The 27,296-nt window shown below is 37.4% G+C and overlaps 1 protein-coding gene across 11 annotated transcripts in view; it reads right to left on the bottom strand.

Moving 5' to 3' along the window:
• RNF38 (ring finger protein 38) overlaps positions 1 to 27,296 on the bottom strand; it is a 125,357-nt gene that overhangs the window by 18,759 nt on the left and 79,302 nt on the right. For all 11 annotated transcript variants that reach the window (XM_057548637.1, XM_057548636.1, XM_057548635.1 and 8 more), the window contains 2 exons: positions 23,886 to 24,079; positions 14,944 to 15,157 (listed from right to left, as the gene is read on the bottom strand). In XM_057548637.1, coding sequence (XP_057404620.1) covers positions 14,944 to 15,157; positions 23,886 to 24,079 — 408 coding nt within the window. The remainder of the gene's footprint in view (positions 1 to 14,943; positions 15,158 to 23,885; positions 24,080 to 27,296) is intronic.

Genomic DNA, 27,296 nt, shown 5'->3' on the forward strand with positions numbered 1-27,296 from the left:
CCAGTTTTATTCCCACCCTACCTATCTGGAAGAAATCAATATTAATAACGTGTTCTCCTCCCACATCATTCTCCATGAGTATATAAACATATGCGAGCATGATTACCCATTAACTATTGTCATGTTTGGTTTTGTTCTTAACAGAAATGAGATATTACCCTGCAACTTACTTTTTTCAATTAATATTGTAGATATCTCTTCAAGGAAATTGAAAGCAATTCATTCTTTTTGACACTAACAAGATATTTCAAGTACACTCATCACTTTAACACAGTCCTATCATTTATATACTAATGGACATTCAAGTTGTATTCACTCTTTTTACCAATTCAAATACAACCATAAAAAATGTCACTGAACATATATCCTTACATATTAGTTTCATTTATTTCATAGGGGTGACTGGGTAAAGGGGTGAATGTATTTTAAACTTTAGCAAAAGTCTGGATGGATTAAGTCACAATCCCAACAGTAACAATAGGACTCCCAGCACCTCCATTCCAGGTAGATGTATTTGCATTACAAGCATGCTTACCTACTAGAAGAATGGGGGAGGTTAAAAAAACAATATCACAACCGGCTTCCTTTAAATTTGCATTTCTCTGATTAGAAAGGTTGAACATCTTTTAATATGTTTATTAACCATTACAGATTTATGTAAATAATCTATATCCTCTGCTCACTGCCCACTTTCTACAAGGCTGTTCATTAACATTATAGTTTGGCTTTCTAATTAGAGATATGTGTAACAAAAATATTTTCCCAGTCTATGTTTTATCTTCTGTTAAACCCTTTGTTTTATGGTAAATAAACCCTCCCTTTTCCTCTAAACTGAAATATATCTTTTTTCCGTCAATAACTTCCCAAACATACCTGGATCTATTTTCTGCCAAATTTGTGCTGTGTCAATTCTAGTATCTTATTAGAAAAGTTAGTATCTAGTAAGACAAATTCTTCTCATTACCATACTTTCTTTTCATTTTACTTTTGGGCCATTTTCACACATTTATTCTTATGTAAATAACCTCAAGTAATTTTATCCAGTTTCAAAACCCACTGGAATCCTAATTTATATTAATTGTATTAAATGTTATTTTACAAAGGACATAATTTTACTACAGCTTTTCATTGGAATATCATGTCATTACATGTTCAATACTACAGTACTGTACCTTCAAGAAATTAGCTTTCTTCATAAAGATTATATTATTCTTATTAAATTTATTCCTCAAAATTCTTTTTTAAGTTTGTAGACTTTGTTATATTGCTGATAGGTTATTTTTCTCTATTTCCATGTCAAATTGCCTTTTTTCTTCTTTCTTTTTCTTTTTTGGCCATACCACGCGGCATGCGGGATCTTAGTCCCCCGACCAGGGATCAAACACTTGTCCCCTGCAGTGGAAGCTCCGAGTCTTAACCACTGGATCGCCAGGGAAGTCCCCAGGTCAAATTGGTTAAGTGCTAGTAATGAGAAAAGTTACTAATTTTATGTTTCTCGAATCTAACAACGTTATCCAATTTTTTAATTCTAGTACTTTTAAAAATTAGAATCTCCTTTTCTATGTATACAACTATATTTGCTAAGACTCAACACAATTATTTACTCTTGTCTTTCTGCATTACTAATGAAGAACCTTCAAAAATGATGCTCACAAGCACCTATCTTAGATCTGATTTTAATGGATATGTATACAAAAATTTTTTTAATGTTCTGGATTCTAGTCCTTTCTCAGAAATAGTATTGTGAATATTTTCTTCCAGACAGTGGCTTGCTTTTTCACCTTTAAAATACTGTCGTTTGGATGAGCAGAAATTTCTTATTTTAATGAAATCCAGTATGTTGGTGTTTTATCAAGCAGCTAGTACTTTATATATCCTGTTTAAGAAATCTTTGCCTACCTTATGAAGACATCTCTTTTATTTTCTTTATCTTTCACATTTAAATCTAGAAACCAACTTTATTTTTGTGTACTATATGAAGTAGAAGCCAAGGTTCAAATTTATCCACATAGATATCCAGTTGTTTCCACACCATTACTGAAAAAGACCTTCCTTTCTCTCCTGGAATTCCCTTGGCATTTTTGCCAAAAATTAAGTGACCAAAATATATGTCTAAGTCTATTTCTCACAATGAACACACGTTCTTTAATTTATCAACAGTTCTCTGTATAGTTAGTGCTTTTCCTATGTCTTAAAGAAAGCCTTCCCTACTTAAGGTCATGAAGCCATTCCCATTTTACTTTCTTAAAGCTTATATTGCCATTAACATTTACGCTTTAATCTACCTGGAACTGACATTTGTGGATGGTATGAGATAAAGGATCCAGTTTCATGTTTTCATTTGGATATCTAATTGTCCCAGCATCATTTATTAAAAATTCTGTCTGGGGCTTCCCTGGTGGCGCAGTGGTTGAGAATCTGCCTGCTAATGCAGGGGACACGGGTTCGAGCCCTGGTCTGGGAAGATCCCACATGCCACGGAGCGGCTGGGCCCGTGAGCCACAGTTGCTGAGCCTGCGCGTCTGGAGCCTGTGCCCCGCAATGGGAGGGGCCGCGATAGAGAAAGGCCCGCGCACCGCGATGAAGAGCGGTCCCCGCACCGCGATGAAGAGTGGCCCCCGCTTGCCGCAACTGGAGAAAGCCCTCGCACGAACCGAAGACCCAATACAGACAAAAATAATAAATAAATAAATAAATAAATAAAAAAGAAAATCCTTAAAAAAAAAAAAAAATTCTGTCTTCTCCCAACTCATCTGCAGTTATATATCACGTATAAAGTATTCTTAAACCTGTTAGTTTATCTCTGGGCTTTATATTCTATTTCACTAGCATATTTAATTATTCTGGCAAAAATACCTTCATACAGCTTTATAATTAGTCCTAATAATTGGAAGAGCTACTCTACCCACCTTGTTCTACTTCAGAATTATACACCAGAGGTTCTCTTAATTGTAGTGTGCATTAGAATCACCTGGGTTAAAACAGATTGCTGGATCCCTTACCTAGTAAGTCTATTGTATAGTCTGAGAATTTGCATTTTTAACAAATGTCTAGGTGATGCTGCTGCTGCTGATCAACTGATCCAAGACATACTTTGAGGACCAAGTGGCCTTAGAGATTCTAGACCAGAGCATTAGTTGGCCAACTATTTCATAAAGGGCCAGAAAAGTAAATACTTTAAGCTTGTGGGCCATCCTGGTCCCTGCAAAAAGCAGCCACAAATGACAGATAAATAAATAAGCATAGTTGTGTTCCAATAAAACTCTACAAAAACAGCCAGCAATACTTTGCTTTTCCCTGCTCTGGATAATCCCAGGTCCTTTAAAATGCCATAGAAATTGCAGAATCAGCTTCTCAAGTTACATCAAAAAACTTACTGGAAATTTACTTGGGAGTACACTAATTCTACACACCCTGTATGTCAGTTTTGAAAGCAGACAGTTTTTACAAATTTGGCTCTTTCAAGCCAAATCTTTTAGTATTTAGACAGTTTTGTAATCTTCTACATAGAGGACCTGAACATCTTTTGTTAAGATTCTTAACTTCCTTCATATTATTTTGATTTTTCAATTTTACTTTCTTATTTGCATATTTATTATGGAGAATTTCAAATATGCTCAGTACCAGTATAATGAACCCCCATATCTAGCACATAGCCTCCAAAACCACAAAACCATATATCCAATCCACTCCCATCAACTTCTCCCTTTCCTGTACTTTGCTAAAGCAAATCCCAGGAACCTATCACTTCATAAATATTTCAGAACTTATTTCTAAAAGACAACACTCAAAGCACTCAAAGTTTTACCATTAATTATGCTGTTTGAAATAGGTTATGTGCAACAAACATAGAAGATGGCTGTGTGGGAATATGTGGAGCTAGCATCTCCCCACAACTAGGGCACCTGCCGGCCACTGGTGGGGGACTCTGACGCCCAAGGAGATGGGAGGAACCCCAAAGTGAACTAGTAGGATGTAGGGGGACTGAGTGGGGAGGAGAAGTGGAGGCCAGACAGGATCAGTGCCCCTGAGGCCGGGGAGATCAGGAGAGGCAGGTGGGAGGGACTCTACGGGAAGAGCATGAGAGAAGCAGAGGGCAATCGCCTGGCCCACGCGGGCCAGGGAGCCTGCTGAGCTCCCAGGCAGGTCCCCTGCCCTCCAAGGCCTCGTCCGGGCCGTGGAAATCAGGAGAGGCAGGGGGGAGGGGCCCTCCCAGACCAGAGGGGCAGGAGAGGTGGGAGGGAGTTTGCCCCACCCACTCGAGCCCAGGAAGCCTGCTGGGCTCCCAGGTGAGGTCCCCTGCCCTCTGAGACCAGAGGTGGGGGGCACACCTGGGTCCTTTCTGTTCCTTGAGCCTAAGCCCCACCCCCCCACAGCCCCCAAGGCCTTTTCCAGCCCTGTGGGTCCTGAGCATTGGCCCCACCCTCTGCCCAAACCTCGCCCTTGCTTAGGCCCCGCCCTCCACAGCCAAGGCCTCCCCCCACCTTTTTTTCCTTTCCCCCCCTCCTTTTTACTACTGTGGTACTGATGTACCTTCCAGTTGTTGATTCATCTATATTTTTATTTTTATATTCTTCCTAACATATCTGTCAGTTTCCTCATCTAATTTTATTTTTTACTTTGTTATTGTTGTGGTTCCCACCCCCACCACCGTGCCCCAGGCAGCTTGCGAGATCTTGGTTCACAAGCCTGGGGTCGGGCTAAAACTCCTGCAGTGGGAGCTCTGAGTACAAACCACTGGACTAGCAGAGAACCTCAGATCCCAGGGAACATGTATCAGAGTGAGGTCTCACAGAGTTCCTCATCTCAGCACCAAGACCCAGCTCTACCCAACAGCCTACAAACCGCAGTGTTAGAAGCCTCAGGCCAAACAACCACTAAGACAGGATCACAATCCCACTCATAAAAAAAAAAAAGAGAGAGAGAGAGGACGCAAAAAAAAATGTCACAGATGAAGGAGCAAGGTAAAAACCTATAAGACCAAATAAATGAAGAGGAAACAGGCAATCTACCTGAAAAAGAATTCAGAGTAATGACAGTAAAGAAGATCCAGAACCTCGGAAATAGAATGGAGGCACGATTGAGAAAATACAAGAAATGTTTAACAAAGATCTAGAAGAACTAAAGAACAAACAAACAGAGATGAACAACATAATAACTGAAATGAAAAATACACTAGAAGGAATCAATAACAGAATAACGGAGGCAGAAGAATGAATAAGTGAGCTGGAAGACAAAATGGTGGAAATAACTGCTGAGGAGCAGAATAAAGAAATAAGAATGAAAAGAACTGAAGACAATCTCACAGACCTCTGGGACAATACTAAATGCACCAACATTCGAATTATAGGGGTCCCAGAAGAAGAAGAGAAAAAGAAAGGGTCTGAGAAAATATTTGAAGAGATTATAGGTGAAAACTTCCCTAACATGGGAAAGGAAATAGTAACCCAAGTCCAGGAAGCACAGAGTCCCATACAGGATAAACCCTAGGAAAAACACAGCAAGACACATATTAATCAAACTAACAAAAATTAAATTCAAAGAAAAAATATTAAAAGCAGCAAGGGAAAAACAAAAAATAACATACAAAGGAATCCCTATAAGGTTATCAGCTGATTTTTCAGCAGAAATTCTGAAGGCCAGAAGGGAGTGGCAGAATATACTTAAAGTAATGAAAGACAAAAACCTACAACCAAGACAAGGATCTCATTCAGATCCTACGGAGAAGTCAAAAGCTTTTCAGACAAGCAAAAGCTAAGAGAATTCAGCACCACCAAACCAACTTTACAACAAATGCTAAAGAAACTTCTCTAAGCGGGAAACACAAGAGAAGAAAAGGACCCACAAAAACAAACCCAAAACAATTAAGAGAATGGTAATAGGAACATACATATCAACAATAAACCTGAATGTAAATGGATTAGATGCCCCAACCAAAAGGGACACACTGGCTGAATGGATACAAAAACAAGACCCATATATATGCTGTCTACAAGAGACCCACTTCAGACATAGGGACAAATACAGACTGAAAGTGAAGGGATGGAAAAAGATATCCCATGCAAATGGAAATCAAAAGGAAGCTGGAGTAGCAATACTCGTATCAGATAAAATAGACTTTAAAATAAAGACTGTTACAAGGGCTAAGGAGGGACACTACATAATGATCAAAGGATCAATCTAGGAATAAGATATAACAATTATAAATATTTATGCACCCAACATCGGAGCACTTCAATACATAAGGCAAATGCTAACAACCACGAAAGGAGAGATCGACAGTAACACAATAACAGTAGGGGACTTTAACACACCACTTACACCAATGGACAGATCATCCAAACAGAAAATAAAGAAGGAAACACAAGCTTTAAATGACACAATAGATCAGACAGATCTAATGGATATTTATAGAACACTACACCCACAAGTGGCAGAATACACTTTCTTCTCAAGTGGACATGGAACATCCTCCAGGACAGATCACATCTTGGGTCACAAATCAAGCCTAGGAAAATTTAAGAAAATTGAAATCATAGCAAGCATCTTTTCTGACCACAACGCTATGAGATTGGTAATCAATTACAGGAAAAAACCTGTAAAAACACAAATACATGGAGGCTAAACAGTGTGCTACTCAATAACCAAGAGGTCACTGAAGAAATCAAAGAAGAAATTAAAAAATACATAGAAACAAATGACAACGAAAATACGACCACCCTAAACCTATGGGACGCAGCAAAAGTAGTTCTAAGAGGGAAGTTTATAGCAATTCAATCTCACCTCAAGAAACAAGAAAAATCTCAAATAAACAATCTAACCCTACACTTAAAACAACTAGAGAAAGAAGAACAAAGAAAACCCAAAGTCAGTAGAAGGAAAGAAATCATAAAGATCAGAGCAGAAATAAATGAAATAGAAACAAAGAAAACAACAGCAAAGATCAATAAAACTAAAAGCTGGTTCTTTGAGAAGATAAACAAAATTGATAAACCCTTAGCCAGACTCATCAAGAAAAAAGGGAGAGGATGCATATCAATAAAATTAGAAATGAAAAAAGAGAAATCACAACTGACACTGCAGAAATACAAAGTTTTATAAAAGACTACTACAAACAACTATATGCCAATAAAATGGACAACCATGAAGAAATGGACAAATTCTTGGAAAGGTACAATTTTACAAGACTGAACCAGGAAGAATTAGAAAATATAAACAGACTTAATATAACTAATGAAATTGAAACCATAATTAAAAATCTTCCAACAAACAAAAGTCCAGGACCAGATGGCTTCACAGGCGAATTCTATCAAACATTTAGAGAAGAGCTAATACCGATCCTTCTCAAACTCTTCCAAAAAATTGCAGAGGGAAAAACACTCCCAAATTCATTCTATGAAGCCACCATCACCCTGATACCAAAACCAGAAAAAGATATCACAAAAAAAGAAAATTATAGACCAATATCACTGATGAACATAGATGCAAACATCCTGAACAAAATACTAGCAAACAGAATCCAACAGCACATTAAAAGGATCATACACCATGATCAAGTGGGATTTATCCCAGGGATGCAAGCATTCTTCAATATACGCAAATCAATCAATGTGATACACTGCATTAACAAATTAAGGAATAAAAACCATATGATCATCTCAATAGATGCAGAAAAAGCTTTTGACAAAATTCAACACCCATTTATGATAAAAACTCTCCAGAAAATGGGCATAGAGGGAACCTACCTCAACATAATAAAGGCCATATATGACAAACCCACAGCAAGCATCATACTCAATGGTGAAAAACTGAAAGCATTTCCACTAAGATCAGGAACAAGACAAGGATGTCCACTCTTGCCACTACTATTCAACATGGTTTTGGAAGTCCTAGCCATGGCAATCAGAGAAGAAAAAGAAATAAAAGGAATACAAATTGAAAAGAAGCAGTAAAAGTGTCACTGTTTGCAGATGACATGATACTATACATAGAAAATCCTAAGATGCCACCAGAAAACTACTAGAACTAATCAATGAACTCGGTAAGGTTGCAGGATACAAAATTAATGCACAGAAATCTCTGGCATTCCTATACACCAACAACGAAAAATCAGAAAGAGAAATTAAGGAAACACCCCCATTTACCACTGCAACAAAAAGAATAAAATACCTAGGAATAAACCTGCCTAAGGAGGCAAAAGACTTGTACTCAGAAAACTACAAAACACTGATGAAAGATATCAAAAATGACATAAACAGATGGAGAAATATACCATGTTCTTGGATTGGAAGAATCAATATTGTGAAAATGACTATACTACCCAAAGCGATCTACAGATTCAATGCAATCCCTATCAAACTACCAATGGCATCCTTCACAGAATTAGAACAAAAAACTTTACAATTCATATGGAAACACAAAAGATCCCGAATAGCCAAAGTAATCTTGAGAAAGAAAAACGGAGTTGGAGGAATCCGGCTCCCTGACTTCAAACTATACCACAAAGCTACAGTATTCAAGACAGTATGGTACTGGCACAAAAACAGAAATATAGATCAATGGTACAAGATAGAATGCCCAGAGATAAACCCATGCACATATGGGCACCTAATTTACAACAAAGGAGGCAAGAACATACAATGGAGAAAAGACAGCCTCTTCAATAAGTGGCGCTGGGAAAACTGGGCAGCTACATGTAAAAGAATGAAATTAGAACACTCCCTAACACCATACACAAAAATAAACTCCAAATGGATTAAAGACTTAAATGTAAGACCAGACACTTATAAAACTCTTAAAGGAAAACACAGGAAAAACACTCTTTGACATAAACCACAGCAAGATCTTTTTTGACCCACCTCCTAGAGTAACAGAAATAAAAGCAGAAATAAACAAACTGCACTTAATTAAACTTAAAAGCTTTTGCACAGCAAAGGAAACCATAAACAAGACAAAAAGACAACCGTGAGAATGGTAGAAAATACTCGCAAATGAAACAACAAAGGATTAACTTCCAAAATATACAAACAGCTCATGGAGCTCAATATCAAAAAAACAAACAATCCAGTTAAAAACTGAGTGGAAGACCTAAACAGACATTTCACCAAGGAAGACATACAGATGGCCAAGAGGCACATGAAAAGATGCTCAACATCACTAATTAATATTAGAGAAATGCAAATCAAAACTACAATGAGGTATCACCTCATGACGCTCAGAATGACCATCATCAAAAAATCTACAAACAGTAAATGCCAGAGAGGGTGTGGAGAAAAGGGAACCCTTTTGCACTGTTGGTAGGAATGTAAACTGATACAGCCACTATGGAGAACAGTATGGAGGTTCCTTAAATAACTAAAAATAGAACTACCATATGACCCAGCAATCCCACTACTGGGCATATACCCTGAGAAAACCGTAATTCACAAAGAGACATGTACCACAATGTTCACTGCAGCACTATTTACAATAGCCAGGACATGGAAGCAACCTAAATGTCCATCGACAGATGAATGGACAATGAAGATGTGGCACATATATACAATGGAATATTACTCAGCCATTAAAAGAAACGAAATTGAGTTATTTGTAGTGAGGTGGATGGACCTAGAGTCTGCCATACAGAGTGAAGTAAGCCAGAAAAACAAATACTGTATGCTAACGCATATATATGGAATCTAAAAAAACAAAACAAAACAAAAAGGTACTGATGAACATAGTTGCAGGGCAGGAATAAAGAGGTAGACACAGAAAATGGACTTGAGGACATGGGGTGGGAGAGTGAAGCTGCAGCAAAGTGAGAGTAGCATTGACATATATACACTACTGAATGTAAAATAGTTGGCTGGTGAGAAGCAGCAGCATAGCACAGGGAGACTGGCTCGGTGCTTTGAGATGACCTAGAAGGGTGGGATAGGGAGGATGGGAGGGAGGCTAAAGAGGGAGGGGATAGGGGGACATGTGTATACATATGGCTGACACGCTTTGTTGTGCAACAGAAACTAACACAGTATTGTGAAGCAATTATACTCCAATAAAGATCAAAAAAAAAACAAAAACAAAGAAATAGGTTATGTGAACTCACTGTAGATCTATTTCTGTTGGTTTTCATTTATAGTCCTTTTTTCCTCACATACTTGGTTAACTTTGTTTACTGCTTACTGTCCTTGAAAATTTACTGGAGGGAATTCTTTGAAAACTAGCCTGAAGATTTCTTCCTCCAAAGAGAATCTGCATGTTTTCTAGGCCCCTGAAGTCCAAAGTACTTTCACTAATTTCACAGTCTGATGTGAATTTGGCCGCAAATTACATTTGTTTCTGGTCACTCTTATTCTAAGGATACAGCCCTCTAAGGTGCCTATTTTATGTAAGAAGGGTCATCTATGTAGGAAGGGACTCCTTAAACTTAGTGGTCTCTGATTCCTGTTCTCTTGTGCCTCATGATGGGACTTAAAATTGAAGTTCAAGTTTGCATAAATGAACAAAATGCCTTCAGGATAGAACTAGCATCCCTACTCTCCCTTAAATTTTGACCTGCCAATTCCTTCTGATCTTTAGGCTCTTTTGATGCTTTTAGGATATTGTTAATAATTTATCTAGTATAGTCAATTGTCTTCAATCAATGGGAATGCTCTCAATAACCTTGCCTACCAGCTCTAGAAAATAAAACTCCCTTTTCCATTATAAGACCTTTTATTGGACATGATGGCTAAATTTTATATTTTTGCATCTATTAACAAAATATTCTCCCTTTAGAGTGTTGATGAAATCTATTACCTTAAAAGATTTCCTGGGCTTCCCTGGTGGCGCAGTAGTTAAGAATCCGTCTGCCAATGCAGGAGACACAGATTTGAGCACTGGTCTGAGAAGATCCCACCTACCACGGGGCAACTAAGCCTATGCGCCACAACTACTGAGCCTGCACTCTAAAGCCTGTGAGCCACAACTACTGAGCCTGCGTGCTGCAACTACTGAAGCCCGTGAGCCTGGAGCCTATGCTCCACAACAAGAGAAGTCACTGCAACGAGAAGCCCACGCACAGCAACAAAGAGTAGCCCCCTCTCGCCGCAACTAGAGAAAGCCCGCGCACAGCAATGAAGCAGCACCAACGCAGCCCAAAACAAAACAAAACAAAAACAAACAAACAAAAGTTTTCCTGATGTTGAACTTATCCTGCATTGCCAGGATAAACTCTAATAATCATTATTTCAACTTTGCTAATAGACTATTTTAGTATAACACTAGCTATGGTTTATTATTTAAAGTATCTGCATCTGTATTCAAGAGGGAAACTAGTTGAATGCTTTCATCTGTTGTACTGTCTGAGGTTTTATTATTAAGGTTATGTAAGCTTCACAAAATATACTTTGAAAATTTCTATCTTTGTCTATAATCTGGAATAGTTTAAATTGGAACTTTCAGTTCTTTATAGAGATTAGACAGAATTCAGATGTAATCTATAAAGACAGGTTTTTTATTATGCCTTTAATTTCTTCCATAGCTATCGGTCTGTTCAGGTTTTCTATGTCTTGTGTTGTTCTGGTGTTTACATACGCAATTGTTTCAATATGTAGACCCAATAAGTAACTTTAGACAAACGAGATACCATCTTTTCTGAAATTAAGTCTTTTCCTTTTCTTTCTTTGGTTCCATCTCTACCCTCCTTCCCTTTCCCGTCACTTTAGCACTCGCCCCCCTCACGCCTAGTATATATTTCTCCGTATTTTCCTTTATGTTCAGAGTCCTATGTATACAAATATTTAATCACCATGTTTTACAAAATTAACATAACACTTTCCTCAATTTTGTTTTTCTTGCTCAACAGTATCTTGCAGATATCACTCACATTCCTGGCATAATTCTAAGTAATTCTTTGTAACAGTTACATTCCATGGTATGAAGGTATCCTAATTTATTCTACTATTCTACTAATGATAAGCAATCACTTCATTCATACTTTGTTTCTATGGATTTGCCTATTTTAGACATTTCATATAAATGAAATCATACGTATAACTGTGAATCTGTGGCCTTTTGTGACTGGCTTCTTTTACTAAGCATGTTTTCAAGGTTAATCCATGCGGTAGCATGAATTAGTACTTCACTACTTTTTGAGTGAATAATATTCCACTGCACAGATATACCGTATTGCATCTATTCATCTGCTGATCGACGTTAAGTTATTGTTTTCTGTACATTTAATTTGCATTTAGGCACTGTATCAAATTCTTTCAAACTAGAATATCTTGTGTTTTCTTCTACTACAATTATATAATGAGAGGGAGAAAGATACAATGATCTCTTTCAATGTTTTATATCCATTACAATATCATTCTGCATTTGGTAGAACTCCTAACATAACACTGAATAAAAACGAACAGAGCCAAGTATCTCTCTAGTTGCTGATTTGTCACTCACAGATTAGGATACTTGCTATTAGTTTTATTTATTATAATTAATTTCCTTCTTGCTCTATTTTGTTAGAGTTCTTAGTAAACTTTAACTGACTTTTCAACATCTTTTGATTATAATCATATGCTTTTTCTTCTATTATTTGCTGATGTGATATGATTTTCATACAAAACTATCGTCTCTTACTTGGAATAGATCTTATTTGGTCACAGTTTATTACTCTTTTGATATGGTGCTATAGTGTATTTTCTAAACATCTATTTAGAAATTCTGCCTATGCATCAGGGAGTTTGGGGGGATTACTATCTTTATTTGCTTTTGGTATTAAAACTACGCTGGTTTCACAAAATAGAGAGTTTGACTTGAAAAAAAAAAAAAAGCCGCCTGGAATTATTTGAGCGCTCTCTAAAGGTTAGAGAAAACAGCTGTGAAGCTATCTTGTCACCGTGCCTTGGTAAATCTCTGATTAGCTTTCACACTTCTGTGGTAATTCAAATCTTCCTGTTATTCTTGGGTCAATTTTCGGAACTTCCTTTAAGTTTTCTTTTTCCCCCCCAGGGTTATATACAAAATTTCATTATAATAGTTAATGAAGCAATACTTGAGCACTTACCACTTGCACTAGTTTAAGTGCTCAGAATGGATTAACTCTTAATTCTTTCAACATCCCTTATGAAACAGGTGCTATTTTCATTTTACAACTGAAAAAATTCTTTGAATGTTTCCTACATATAGAGATATGTCTTTTTATCATGCCTGCTCTTCTTTACATTTGTTCTTTTTTCTATAACCAAGCTCAGAAGAGGTGTGCCATCCTTACCAACTTTTCAAAGCACTAGGATTGGGTTTTCTTTGTGCTACTTCTCTTATTAAAAGAATAGATTTTCAAATCATTAATTTTAGTTGTTTGCCCGGTAAGTTATTCATCCCAATTCCTGTTGGTTTATCCTGTAACATTTCACCCTAATTACTCAAGCAATTAAGTGTTCATAATGAAGGTTTATAAAAATTTCTTGGAGAACAGCTTTGGCCTGTCCCACTGACTATGGTATGAAGATTTTTCCTTTACAACCTTGCCTCAAATATTTCAGTGTCATTTTTAAAAAATTTTTTTTAAAAACTTATGATTTACAATTTTATCAGATTATGACCACAAAAAATATGGTCTGGAAAAACTTTTCTTTTTTCTTTTTTAAATAAATAAATTTATTTATTTATTTATTTTTGGGTGTGTTGGGTCTTTGTTTCTGTGCGAGGGCTTTCTCCAGTTGCGGCGAGCGGGGGCCACTCCTCATTGTGGTGCGCGGGCCTCTCACCGCAGCGGCCTCCCTTGTTGCGGAGCACAGGCTCCAGACGCACAGGCTCAGTATTTGTGGCTCATGGGCCTAGCCGCTCCGCGGCATGTCGGATCCTCCCAGACCAGGGCTCGAACCCGCGTCCCCTGCACTGGCAGGCAGACTCAACCACTGCGCCACCAGGGAAGCCCCAAAACTTTTCTTTTTAAAACTTATTATTATGTGATTAATTTTTAAAAAGTGTTTCACGAACATAAAGCGAAAGAACATGGCTGAAGGAAGAAGGATGTCTGAGCAAAATCATATTTTCTTTCAACTGTCAGTATACGGTTCTTTCATTGTTTTCCATCATCCAGTACAGTAGATTAAAAAAAAAAAAATCAAACGCTAGTCTGATTTGATTTCCTTTCCTTTGTAATTTCTGCTGTCTATAAACTTGGAAGATTTTTTTTCCTTATCCTTAAAATCCAGAAACTTTATAAGAATATGTCTAGATTTGTCTTTCTTTTTAATAATATTTACTTATTTATTTTGTCTGCGCCGAGTCTTAGTCGTGGCATGCAGGATCTTTTAGTTGCGACATGCATGTGGGATCTAGTTCCCCCACCAGGGACTGAACCCGGCCCCCTGCATTGGGAGCATGGAGTCTTACCCACTGGACCACCAGGGAAGTCCCTAGATTTGTGTCTTTTTTGACCTCAGAAAATCATACAATTTTGGTCTCAGGCTCTAAGGACTGGCAAATCCTCTTCTCAGCTAGTCCCTCAGTTCCTGGAAGGAACAAAGGGAAAGGAAGCTCTGTACCTGTCATCTCGGTGGAGACCTAGAGAAACTTGTCAGCAAAGATGCACCCAACTCTCTTGCCTACTGAATTACTCCAGAAGAAACCGGAAGGGAGAGGGAAACAGGAATATAGACTCAAACCACCAGCTGTCTGATATCCGCTATAAATCCTATATTCATCATTTTAAACCAACTATTACAATGAAGTCATTCTGAGCTTTCACAACCTTGATTCTAATTTTTTAAAGTTCAACTTTCTTCTAAGGAAGCTGTGTAGAATTTAAATTTTAATCCTCAGTGCAGAATGATGAACTTACCTAAAATAGCTTCATTTTGGGTAAAATTGTTTCCTTTTAGGTAAAATTAAAAGAAATCTACAACAAAAACCAACCAACCTCAATAAACTGCTACCAACTTTCAGCATCTGTATTTCCTGGGCATTCTGTTACTATACCTGATCATGTATGTCAACCATTACTGCATTCTGCTGGGGTGGATGAGCAGCAGGGTGTAATAGACGGGGAGATACATTCGGAGGGTGGAAGGCTCGAGGTTCCTCTATTGCTTGCTGCTGTGCATAGGGGAGATGGTGATAATTTTCATCTTGACTAATGGAATTATGTCGAGACAGACGATCCCTTCTTCCTCTCTGGCGCCTGACAGGAGGACTGTAATATAGCAAAAATGTCAAAAAGGTTGTTATAATGTTTACTGTTGTGATCCATCAGGATTCTGTATTGTCTCTCATTGTAATCCATTAGTAGTATATGCTAAGGTAGGCTTGAGTATTAAAGAATTGCTGTGGTTCATCATCAGCTCTGAACACTTACAAATTTAAATAGAATGTATATGTTTTTTAAAAAATAACAAGTAAACAAAATTGATATTCAGCTCTGAGATTATTTAGAAATCAATAGCCAATCACTGTCATTTTGGGGGAGGGGGTTTAATTGTATAAAATTGATCCTTTTATAGGCAAATATAGTCAAATATCAGCAATTTCATATGGTTTAACCTATTATTTTGCCTCCTTTATTTTATAAACATTTTAGAACAAATTTTAATTTGCATATGTACCTTGGCCGTAATCCACATATGCCTAATGGACATTTTATGTTGTCTATCTGGCTAAGACACATAGAAAAGACATAGTTCCTATATGCCCAAAATGACAATTTTAAAAAATGAGAGTAGAAAATACATGAAAAAACTAAAGAACATTTAATTTGTTGACAACTGCAAATAATCGAGTAATTGGGTAAATGCTGAGAATGGAAATGATGGCAAAATAGCATCAGCATAAATGTTCCAGTAATATACAGAATTTTTAGGTAGAATCTGGTCACTGAAGGAAACCACTTTTACTCCCCATGCACTTGTCATGGACATAGTTTAACACAAATAACAAGTTATCATGAGTAGACTTCCATCTTCCACTTCCCTACAATTCCACAATTCAGCTCCACTGCTTTTTACAATGGCTCAGCACGCATAACAATTCGAAAACGCAGCAGGCCTCATTAAAAATGTACTCCACATTAGGCAAAAGAGGCCGAACAGCCCCCTTCAAGACACAGCTGCACACAGCCACCTCAGCAGTATTTACTGAGGACAGGTCACCTTACCCTTAATTGTTGCACTCTGCACCTCTAAATCTGTTTCTTCGCACTCTCAACTGCCCAATCTTAAAAACAATAAGGGACACTCCTTTGCAACATCAACTCCTCTACAGAGCTCTTAAAACTAACCCCCAGGTTCTCGCTCCATTCACTGCTTCCTCTATCTTTATTTTCAGCGTAACTCTTTTTTGCATTTCTGCTTCAAAACTCACATACTGTATTTCACTGATTTTCAGATGCCATCCACCTTCGAACTCACTTTAATGTTTTATTTTGAGATAATTTTAGTATAATTTTTGCGTACCCCTCACCCAGCTTTCCTTCATGTTAATATCTTCCATTAGAATAGAAAAATTATCAAAATTAAGAAATAAACCTTGGTATCATACTGTTAACTAAACAACAGAATGTATTCAGACTTCACCCAGTTTTTCTACCAATATCCCCTCACGGTCTAAAAATCCAGTGCAGGATGCCATTATTGCATATAGTGGTCATGTTTCCTTAGTCTTCTCCAATCCATGACAGTTCTCAGTCTTTCACGACCTTGATACCTCTGAAGACATATTTACTCTGCAGAATATCCTTTAACCCGGGTTTGTCTGATGTTTTCGCATGATCTGCATGATGTTATGCATTACTGGAAAGGATATCACAGAGGTGACAGGCCCTTTTCAGTGCACTGTATCCAGGGGCACATGACATCACATGCATCACTCATGCCTATGTATTTAACACCAATCACTTGGCTAAATTGGTTTCTGCCAAGACCCTCTACTACAAAATCACCATTCTTCCCTTTGTAATTACCAAATATTTGGGGGGGAGATACTTTGAGACCATGCAAATATTCTGCTTCTGCTAAAAGTTTTGCCAATAACTTTAGCATGCATGAATGGACCTTTAGCTATCACTATTATGATATTCTAATGGTGATTTTCTACTCCCCTCATTTCTTCCACATGTATTAATCGGAATTCCATAAGGAAGAACTATTCCCTCTCTCCCATTTATTTGTTTATTCACTTATTTATGAGTATGGACTAATGGATATTTATTTTATTCTTTAGGTTATAATCCACACTATTGTTTTATTTTGTTGTTAAAATTATTTCAACTTTGTCCAATGGGAGCACTTTCAGTTTAGCTCCTGTGCCCTTTTACTATTGTTTCTTACTATATGGACAATATGCTCTAGGCTTATCTTGTATTTTCCCTATACCAACTCTGGAATTAACAAGTTCTCCAGAGCCCTGGTTCCTTTGATTAAGGAATGGTATTTAGAAGGTAAGTGCGCTGACTGCTACACTATTTTTAGTCTCTAAGAGAAAAGAACAAGAAAATGTATCTATGTATACTAACTCATGTATATGTACATATCTTTATACCCGTAAAAATATTTTAAAGGACTGTTTAATGTATCACTAAAAAGAGGAGGAAAGCTGCCAATTAGATTATGCTACACCATCAATTTAGAGACAATATGATGTGAAAAAATGTGCACCTTACAATCAAAATAGAAAATATATGCCCAGATCACTCATCTCCCAAAAAAACACTCAGCCTGTCCACAAACTTTAAGGGTCCCTTTTAATATTGTTTTATTCTGTTGTTGCTTCTTGCTCTCACTTCCCTACTCAAACATAATTTCAATAACTCAAACTTAACACAAATTAAGACCCAAGCTCTCATGCTGACATGTAAGTTCCTTGACAATTTTGGTCCTTGTCTTTCCTGAATTGCCTCTCATTAAATCTGTTACGTATGCCTTTGTAGCAGAACATTTAGAAAGCAGAATTACTGGAAAATCTAAAAATAATAAACAGTGATAAGATGGACAAATATTTCTTTCAGTTGACTTTTATATCTATAATAGGTACTACTTTGTCACTTTTAGATGTATCACTTGTAAACAGCACAAAGCTGTTCCCTCCTGGCCTCACTGACCTGCCTTTTGTTGGATTGCATTTTCTATATATGTTGTTTATCTGTTTCATTGTGTGGAAGCTATATATTCCAGTTCTATTTTTCTAGTGACTACACTTAAATTTTTAAACACATACTTCCATTTTTCGGAAAACATCTAGATTGCACATTTTTACTTCTCTCTGCTCTGTCCCCATTTTACATTCAGATCTTTCCTGAAATTTTTTCTCTTTTTTTTTAACAATAGACCTTTATTCAGACTTAGCAGTATGTCTTTTTTGTTTCCTTTCCTAATCAAATGGTATTAAATCCTACTTTTTGCATTTATTCTTCCACTTCCTAGAGTACAGTATTTAAAAATTCTTTCAAGAAGGTTCTCTTTTTTTTTCTTTTTTTCTGTCTTCTTTTTTAATTGTAGTTGCTGTACAATATTACATAAGTTACAGGTGTACGATACAGTGATTCACAATTTTTTATTTATTTATTTATTTTATTTTTGGCTGCGTTGGGTCTTCATTGCTGCTTGCAGGCTTTCTCTAGTTGCGGCGAGCAGGGGCCACTCCTCGTTGTAGTGCGGCGGCCTCTCTTGTTGAGGAGCGCGGGCTCTAGGAGCACGGGCCTCAGCAGTTGCAGCTCTCGGACCCTAAAGCACAGGCTCGGTAGTTGTGGCGCATGGGCCCAGCCGCCCCGCGGCATGTGGGATCTTCCCGGACCAGGGCTCGAACCCGTGTCTCCTGCATTGGCAGGCGGATTCCCAACCACTGCACCACCAGGGAAGCCCTGATTCACAATTTTTAAAGGTTATGTTCCACTTATAGTCATTATAAAATATTGGCTATACGCCCCGTGTTGTACAATAAATATATCCTTGCAGCTTATTTTATACCTAATAGTTTGTACCTCTTAATCCCCTACCCTTATATTAGCCCTCCCCCTCCTCCTTCCCTCTCCCCACTGGTAACCACTAATTTGTTCTCTGTATCTGTGAGTCTGCTTCTTTTTTACATTCAACTCGTTAGCTGTATTTTTTAGATTCCATATATATAAGTGATGTCATACAGTATTTGTTTTTCTCTGACTTATTTTACTTGGCATAATGCCCTCCCAGTCCATCCATGTTGCTGCAAATGGCAAAATTTCGGCCTTTTTTATGGCTGAGTAGTATTCCATTGCGTGGAATACACACACACCCTTTATCCATTCACCTCTTGATGGACACTTAGGTTGCTTCCATACCTTGGCAATTGTAAATAATGCTGCTATGAACACTGGGGTGCATATGTTTCTGAATTAGTACTTTTGGTTTTTTTGGATATCTACCCAGGAGTGAAACTGCTGGATCATATGGTAGTTCTGTTTTTAGTTTTTTTGAGAAATCTTCATACTATTTTCCACAGTGGCTGCACCAATTTACATTCCCACCAACAGTGTATGAGGGTTCTCTTTTTTCCACACCTTTGCTAACATTTGATTTTTGTGTTCTTTTCAATAATAGCTGTTCTGCCAGTTGTGAGGTGATATCTCATTGTGGTTCTGATTTGCATTTCCCTGATGATTAGCAATGCTGAGCATCTTTCCATGTACCTGTTGGCCATCTGCATTTCCTCTCTGAAAAACTGTCTACTCAGGTCTTCTGCCCATTTTTTTTTTTTTTTAAGATTTTTTTTTTTTTTAGAAATTCACGTTCTTTTATTTATTTATTTATGACTGTGTTGTGTCTTCGTTTCTGTGCGAGGGCTTTCTCTAGTTGCGGCAAGTGGGGACCACTCTTCATCGCGGTGCGCGGGCCTCTCACCATCGCGGCCTCTCACCATCGCGGCCTCTCTTGTTGCGGAGCACAGGCTCCAGACGCGCAGGCTCAGTAGTTGTGGCTCACGGGCCCAGTTGCTCCGTGGCATGTGGGATCTTCCCAGACCAGGGCTCGAACCCGTGTCCCCTGCATTGGCAGGCAGATTCTCAACCACTGCGCCACCAGGGAAGCCCTGCCCATTTTTTAACTGAGTTTTTTTTTGACATTGAGTTGTATGAGCTGTTTATATATGTTTGATATTAACCCCATATCGGTCATATCATTTGCAAACATCTTCTCCCATTCATTAGTTTGTCTTTTCATTTTGTCGATGAATTTTGTGCTGTGCAAAAGCTTTTAAGTTTAATTAAGTCCGATCTGTTTATTTTTGCTTTAATATTCTATGCTTTAGGAGACAGATCCAAAAAATACTGCTGCAATTTATGTGAAAGAGTTCACCTATGTTTTCCTCTGGGAGTTTTATAGTTATCTGGTCTTACATTTAGCTGTTTAATCCATTTTGAATTTATTTCTGTATATTGTGTTAGAGAATGTTCTAATTTTATTTTTTTACATGTAGCTGTCCAGTTTTCCCAGCACCATTTACTGAAGAGGCTGTCTTTTCTCCATTGTATATTCTTGCCTCCTTTGCCATAGATTGACCATACTACGTGGGTTTATTTCTGGGCTTTCCATCCTGTTCCATTGATCTATGTGTCTGTTTTTACGCCGGTATCATACTGTTTTGACGACTGTAGCTTTGTAGTATATAGTCTGAAGTCAGGGAGTATGATTCCTTCAGCTCTGTTGTCTTTTCTCAAGATTGTTTTGGCTATTCAGGATATTTTGTGTCTCCATACAAATTTTAAAATTATTTGTTCCAGTTCTGTGAAAAATGCCATTGGTATTTTGATGGAGACTGCACTGAATCTGTAGATTGCCTTGGGTAGTATGGTCCTTTTAACAATATTAATTCTTCCAATTCAAGAACACAGTATATCTTTCCATCTGTCTTTGTCATCTTCAATTTCTTTCATCGGTGCCTTATAGTTTTCCAAGTACAGGTGTTTTAACTCCTTAAGTAGGTTTATTCCTAGGTATTTTATTCTTTTTGATACGATGGTAAATGAGACTGTTTCCTTAATTTCTCTTTTTGATAGTTTGTCATTCACGTATAGAAATGCAACAGATTTATGCATATTAATTCTGTATCCTGCAACTCTACCGAATTCATTGATGAGCTCTAGTAGTTTCCTGGTGGCATCTTTAGGATTTTCTATGCATAGTATCACATCATCTGCAAACAGTGACAATTTTACTTCTTCCTTTCCAACTTGGATTCCTTTTATTTCTTTTTCCTGTCTGACTGCTTTGGCTACGACATCCAAAACTATGTTAAGTAAAAGTGGCGAGAGTGGACATCCTTGTCTTATTCCTGATCTTGGAGGGAACACTTTCAGGTTTTCACCGTTGAGTGTGATGTCAGCTGTATGTTTGTCATATAAGGCCTTTATTATGTTGAGGTATGTGCCCTCTATGCCCACTTTCTGGAGAGTTTTTAATCATAAATGGATGCTAAATCTTATCAAAAGCTTTTTCTACATCTATTGAAACGATCATATGGTTTTTATTCTTCAATTTGTTAATGTTGTGTATCACACTGATTGACTTGTGGATATTGAAAAATCCTTGCAACCCCAGGATAAATCCCTCTTGATCATGATGTTATGCTTATTGTTCAACATTCTTCATCTCTGAATGTTTGTGCATATTCTTAAATTTCACCAAGATCTTGCTAACACTCAGTCTTTCTTCAATTCTTTTTTTTTTTTTTAATATTTATTTATTTATGGCTGCATTGGGTCTTTGTTGCTGCACACGGGCTTTCTCTAGTTGCGGCGAGCGGGGGCTACTCTTTGTTGTGGTGTGCGGGCTTCTCATTGCGGTGGCTTCTCTTGTTCTGGAGCATGGTCTCTAGGTGCACTGGCTTCAGTAGTTGTGGCACGTGGGCTCTAGAGCGCATGCTCAGTAGTTGTGGCGCACAGGCTTAGTTGCTCCGCGGCATGTGGGATCTTCCCGGACCAGGGCTCAAACCCACATCCCCTGCATTGGCAGGCGGATTCTTAACCACTGCGCCACCAGGGAAGTCCCTCTTCAATTCTTGAAAATGATTTTGTACTATTTCTGTCAAAATCGTTCCCTTATATTGTTTCCGCCTGGAAATATGATTAGACATATTTAGAACTGATGACTCTTGTCTACATTTAAACTTCTTTTCCACACTTTCCATTTTGCCCTTTTACACTACATTCTGGGAAAATTCCTTCACTTGATCTTCCAGGGACCAAGATGCTTTTTCTGCCTGTTTATTAATTTTGCCAACTAAGATTTCCAGTTGATTTTTATGGATACAATCTCTTCCACTTCTCTCATGTTACACTTAGTCTAAAATTCTATTTTGTTTATTCTCTTAATTGTTTTATTTCTTCTATTAACGGTTTCTTCAAGTTCTTTCTTTTATTGAGTTTCAGTGCCCTTCTTTCACTTTGTTGGCTTTCCTCAAATGTTTGGTTTTCCTCAAATGTTTGGGAGTGATGACAAATCACAGGACAGGGGTTATCAGAAGGAGGGTTTTTGATGTTCTATTTTAACCTAGGTGTTGGGCACACCTGTGTGTTATCCTTTTAAGTGTACACTTGTTTTACAAGTTCTCCTGAATGTATGTCACATTTCACCATAAAACAATAGGAAAGATTACAGCAGGGACTCAGGCTGTAACCTTGAAACAACCAACCTTATTTCCTCATGCTATTACATTTAACAGCTATAAAATATTTTACCTGGTTGGCATAACATTATTTTACTTAAACATTCCCATATAATTGGGTAATACTGCACCAGATAATGTAAAAGTCTTAGTGTGTCAACGGAATACAGCTCAGGAACAGGTTTATCTTGTCTCATTTGGAACAATGAATGATGGGTTTTAAGATTCCTTCAGTATTAGTTTCCTAGGGCTGCCCTAACAAAATACCAGACTCACTTAAACAACAGAAATTCATTTTCTCACAGTCCTAGATACTATGTTCAAGATCAAGGTGCCAGCATGGCTGGTTTCTAGCGAGAGCTCTCTTCCTAGGGTCGCCTCTTATAAGGACACTAATCCTCTTGGATCAGGGCCCCATCCTTATGATTTCATTCAGCCTAAATTACTTCCTTAGAGGCCTCATCTCTAAATACATCCACACTGGGGGTTAAGGCATCAACCTATGGATCTTCAGGAGACACAAACATTTAGTCTGTAATACCACCCTACCTCAAGATTATCAGTACTTCTTATATTATCAACATCCTGGACATATAAACAGTTGTCTCACCCCAAGTATGCTTTATTTCCTTGGAAGAAGAAAGGTATGACCTCAGGCAACTACTAAAGATGAAGCAGCTCAGGAAATGTATTCCCCTGGGAAGGAAAGGCAAGGGGCAAGTCCTATATGGAAGACAGGACTGAAAGTCAAACTAAATTTCAGTCACTCTTCATATCACAGGCTCCACAATTTTAAAGAAACTTAATTAAGCTCCCAGTTGCCTTAGAGGATACAGAAGGAATATGTGGAGAGAGGTTATTCATTTCTAAGAATGGAGTGGATAAGAATGGCACGAAAAAGAGGTTGCTCATTCCTAAGACTATGGTTCTATATTTCCTTACAGTTGTAAACTATAAAATGCATTTTTCAGTAATATGGATTGAAGGCTAGCCCACAAAAAGTCTTAAACCTTAAGGTAGTTGAATTCACATATAATGGTATGGATTGATTTTAGGTAAACCACTTTAGCCTCTTTCAATTTCTTCTTCTGTCAATCACAAGCTAAATGAACTCTCATGATGGACTGTAGAAGTCTAAACGACTTGTAATGTTGTTTCTCGTGTGTAAGCATACAAGTAAAAAGGTGTTGATGTGTTTATAAAATTACTACAGAAAAAATGCTTTCTGATGTTAAAAAAAAACTCACAAATCTACCAATGACCACAAATTTAATAAGTAACTGTAACCAACTAACCTTCTTCTGTTGCGTGCAGGTGTGTTGCATCGTTCCCCTGAGAAGTGATGTTGGCTTGGTCGAACTGAAGGGGGCTGCCTATTTGATGTCATCTCCCATGGTCGCATTGGTGGTGAGGGAGCTGGTGATGCTGATGTATAATCAAAGACTGAATGAGAGAGGCGCTGTCTCTTGGGACTTGGACTATCTTCACTCTGCCAATGTAACAAAATCAGTCAACTGAATAAAATCTTTTAAGGATTTTTGCATTACTGTTTACATGCATAGGTGTTTAAGTATGTTTACCACAAAGTGTAAAGGAGGAAAAAGTACACTATCAACCTGAATTAAACACCTTTAAAAGATACGAGGGGTGGGGTGGGAAAGGGAGATGCACAGTAAATAATATCAAATGAAAAGTTAACTCTTTCTTTAAAATCATCATAAAATTAACCAGGTAACAACACACAAGGTACACAATAGGGCAATAAACAATTTCTATGGTACTTGACCACCTCTTTAAAACTCCAATTCAACTGAGAAAATCTACTACTTCCTCCCATCAGTTAATAGTTACTCTTTTAGGCATTAATTCTTAGCTGGGAGATCAATTTAGGAAGGGGTATAATTTAAGTAGGCCCTTGATTTGATTTAAAATCACACTTGCCTGCCTCCTTATTCCTGTTGTTTAACGCCATTAGATTTATTATTTAATAATGTTTATGTGAACAAAGTAAAATGTATTTAAAACATTAAAAAACAGTCAACTGATCTAGTTCATCAGTTCTTAACTAGAATATCATAGAATATCTTTGGGAAAGACATGGCATTTCAGGTAGATCATGGGAGTGGTGGATAATTAAAAACCCATACGTGTTAATGTTGAAGTACAGTCTCAAGTTTTCAAGGGTTTAGCTATAAAATTGGTATGGATCACTTAATTGAATTATTAACTCTCCAGGATTCCCCACACAACTCAATTTTCCAATTGAGTCTCTAATCAAAACTGTCAAAATTACAAGTTAACTGAAAGTCTGATGAGGGCTGTGTGTTTTCTAATAGAGCTTCTCCTATCTCCAGTCTACTCCTGCAAATTCTAATCATTTGGGCATTAGGGAACTTTTGACTGCCACCTGCTGCTAGAACAAAAATGTTAATATTAGCTAAAGAATATATGAGGTTACATACTATGTTAGATTTTAAAATATAAGCATATAAAACAGAACTGATTAAACTGATAGGAATGAAGCAAACTGCTAAATGGTTACTTTTGATCATTCTAAATTATTTAGCAGATGTATTCAAAAAACCATGTCATTTTCCTTCTATACTTAAGAATATTATAATTCAAATTTGTTATAACTAAAACAGAAAATAGTTTTCAGAACCATATACAAATGCTCTTGTAACTTTCTTCACACTAACCTTATTTTCTCCCTATATTTAATGGTGCTATTAAAAGTAGTTGTTTTTAACCCCTTGATTTTAATAAGAAAATCAGTTATGTTCTGATAATCCTAAAACTTAGAAAGTGAAAAATAACCATTAATATTTAGATATTCTGATTAAAACAAAACAGCAGAACAACTAAGACTTGACAAACTCATACATGAACTACACATAAGCATTAGAAATGTGATCTCCACGTGTGGTAAAACAGACTTGATTAACACTGACTTTTTGAGGTACAAAATGCTAGCAACCAATCATAATCATTGGCTTTCATATGTATAAACCTGTACCGCAAACCCTGATGCAAGCTAAGATATGGAACTCTGAATTCTAAAAATTCACTGCCCGAATGGAGAAGAATGCTACAGATACACAAAATAACTAAGTATTGAAAAAACACTTAGGTTATCAACCTTTACATATTTCCAGTGATGTTCAAGTTGTGAGTTAGCATATTCTTATTTTACAACAAATGCATTACTTTTAAGAGTGGAGATAAGGAAAGACGACTGAGAAAGTTTCCCATCCCTTCTCTTTGTGTTGTGAAAGGTTCTCAGTGTGTAAGAGGAGACAAAGACTAGGAAGTGAAGGGAAATATGTGGAAGTGAGCTCTTCATTAGTATTATGGTAATAAGCCTTACTTTTTCACTCAAAGTAACAGGATACCACAACTGATATTTAGGGACATGGAATTACTAAAAAGGTATTTTACTATATGCAATATGGTTTCATCATATTCCTTATCAATTTTAATACTCTAAGGAACTGCATAAAAAAATCCTCAGTTTCCAGAAAAAGAAAGGGGGAGCAACCTACAAAGAAAAAGAATTAGATTAGCATTAGACTTCCCACAGAAAATGAAAGATGCTAAAGTGCTCTGGGGGAAAATAATGTTGAATCTAGAGTTTTATATTCCAATCAAATTATTAGTCTAGTATAAGGGAAAAAACAAAGACCTTGCCAGATGTATTAAGATTCAAAGTTGCTTCTCACATATTCATTCAGAAAATTTTACTTGATTGATTTTTACGTATGCGTGCATGCTCTCTCCTTCACCTGGGGACATATATATAAATACAGGATCCAAGAAACAGAAGTAACCCAGAAGTGCAATGAAAAGAAATCCCAGGGTGATGGCAGTACAGCAGGTCTGAAAAAAAATCATTACAAATTAGAACGAATCAGAGGACTCTGAGAAAAATACCATACACAATGTGGATTCAAAAACAGTATGATTGAGAACTTACAAGTTCTTAATAAAACTTAAGCCCACAGCTCTCTTATCGTAAGAAATATAAAAAGGCAATCAGGGACTTCCCTGCTGGTCCAGTGGTAAAGAATCTGCCTTCCAATGCAGGGGGACTCGGGTTCAATCCCTGGTCGGGCAACTAAGCCTGCATACCTCAACGAGAGAGCCCGCGTGCTGCAAACTACAGAGCGCACGCGCTCTGGAGCCTGCGCGCCACAACTAGAGAGAGAAAACCCGCACACCACAACTAGAGAAAAGCCCGCGTGCCCCAATGAAGAGCCCACACGCTGCAACGAAGATCCCGCATGCCTCGATGAAGACCCCGTGTGCCGCAACAAAGACCCAATGCAGCCAAAAAAATAAAGAAAATAAATATTAAAAAAAAAAAAAGGCAATCAGAGAGTGGAGGACAAAGACGAAAACAAATCCATATCATTTTGTCACCTAAAGCATCCTCTGAGTAGGATAGGTAGTCAAAACATTACAACTCCTCCTCCATGGGCCAAACATGCTACTTGGTTCTGCAAAGACTATACAAGTATTCCTAATACTATGAAGAATGTTTACTGGTTTTCAATTATTATAATCAACATAGGACAAGGCATGAAAGATCACTGTTGTAGTTACAGAACAGAAATAAGTATTGTAAACTTTGATATAAAGTAACTATAACGAGTTCTGTGACAAAATCATGGACTAAAAGTGAAAATCCTAACATAAACATCTAGAAA

The sequence above is a fragment of the Balaenoptera acutorostrata genome, chromosome 6 (genome assembly GCF_949987535.1).
Source record: "Balaenoptera acutorostrata chromosome 6, mBalAcu1.1, whole genome shotgun sequence".
Taxonomy (NCBI): domain Eukaryota; kingdom Metazoa; phylum Chordata; class Mammalia; order Artiodactyla; family Balaenopteridae; genus Balaenoptera; species Balaenoptera acutorostrata.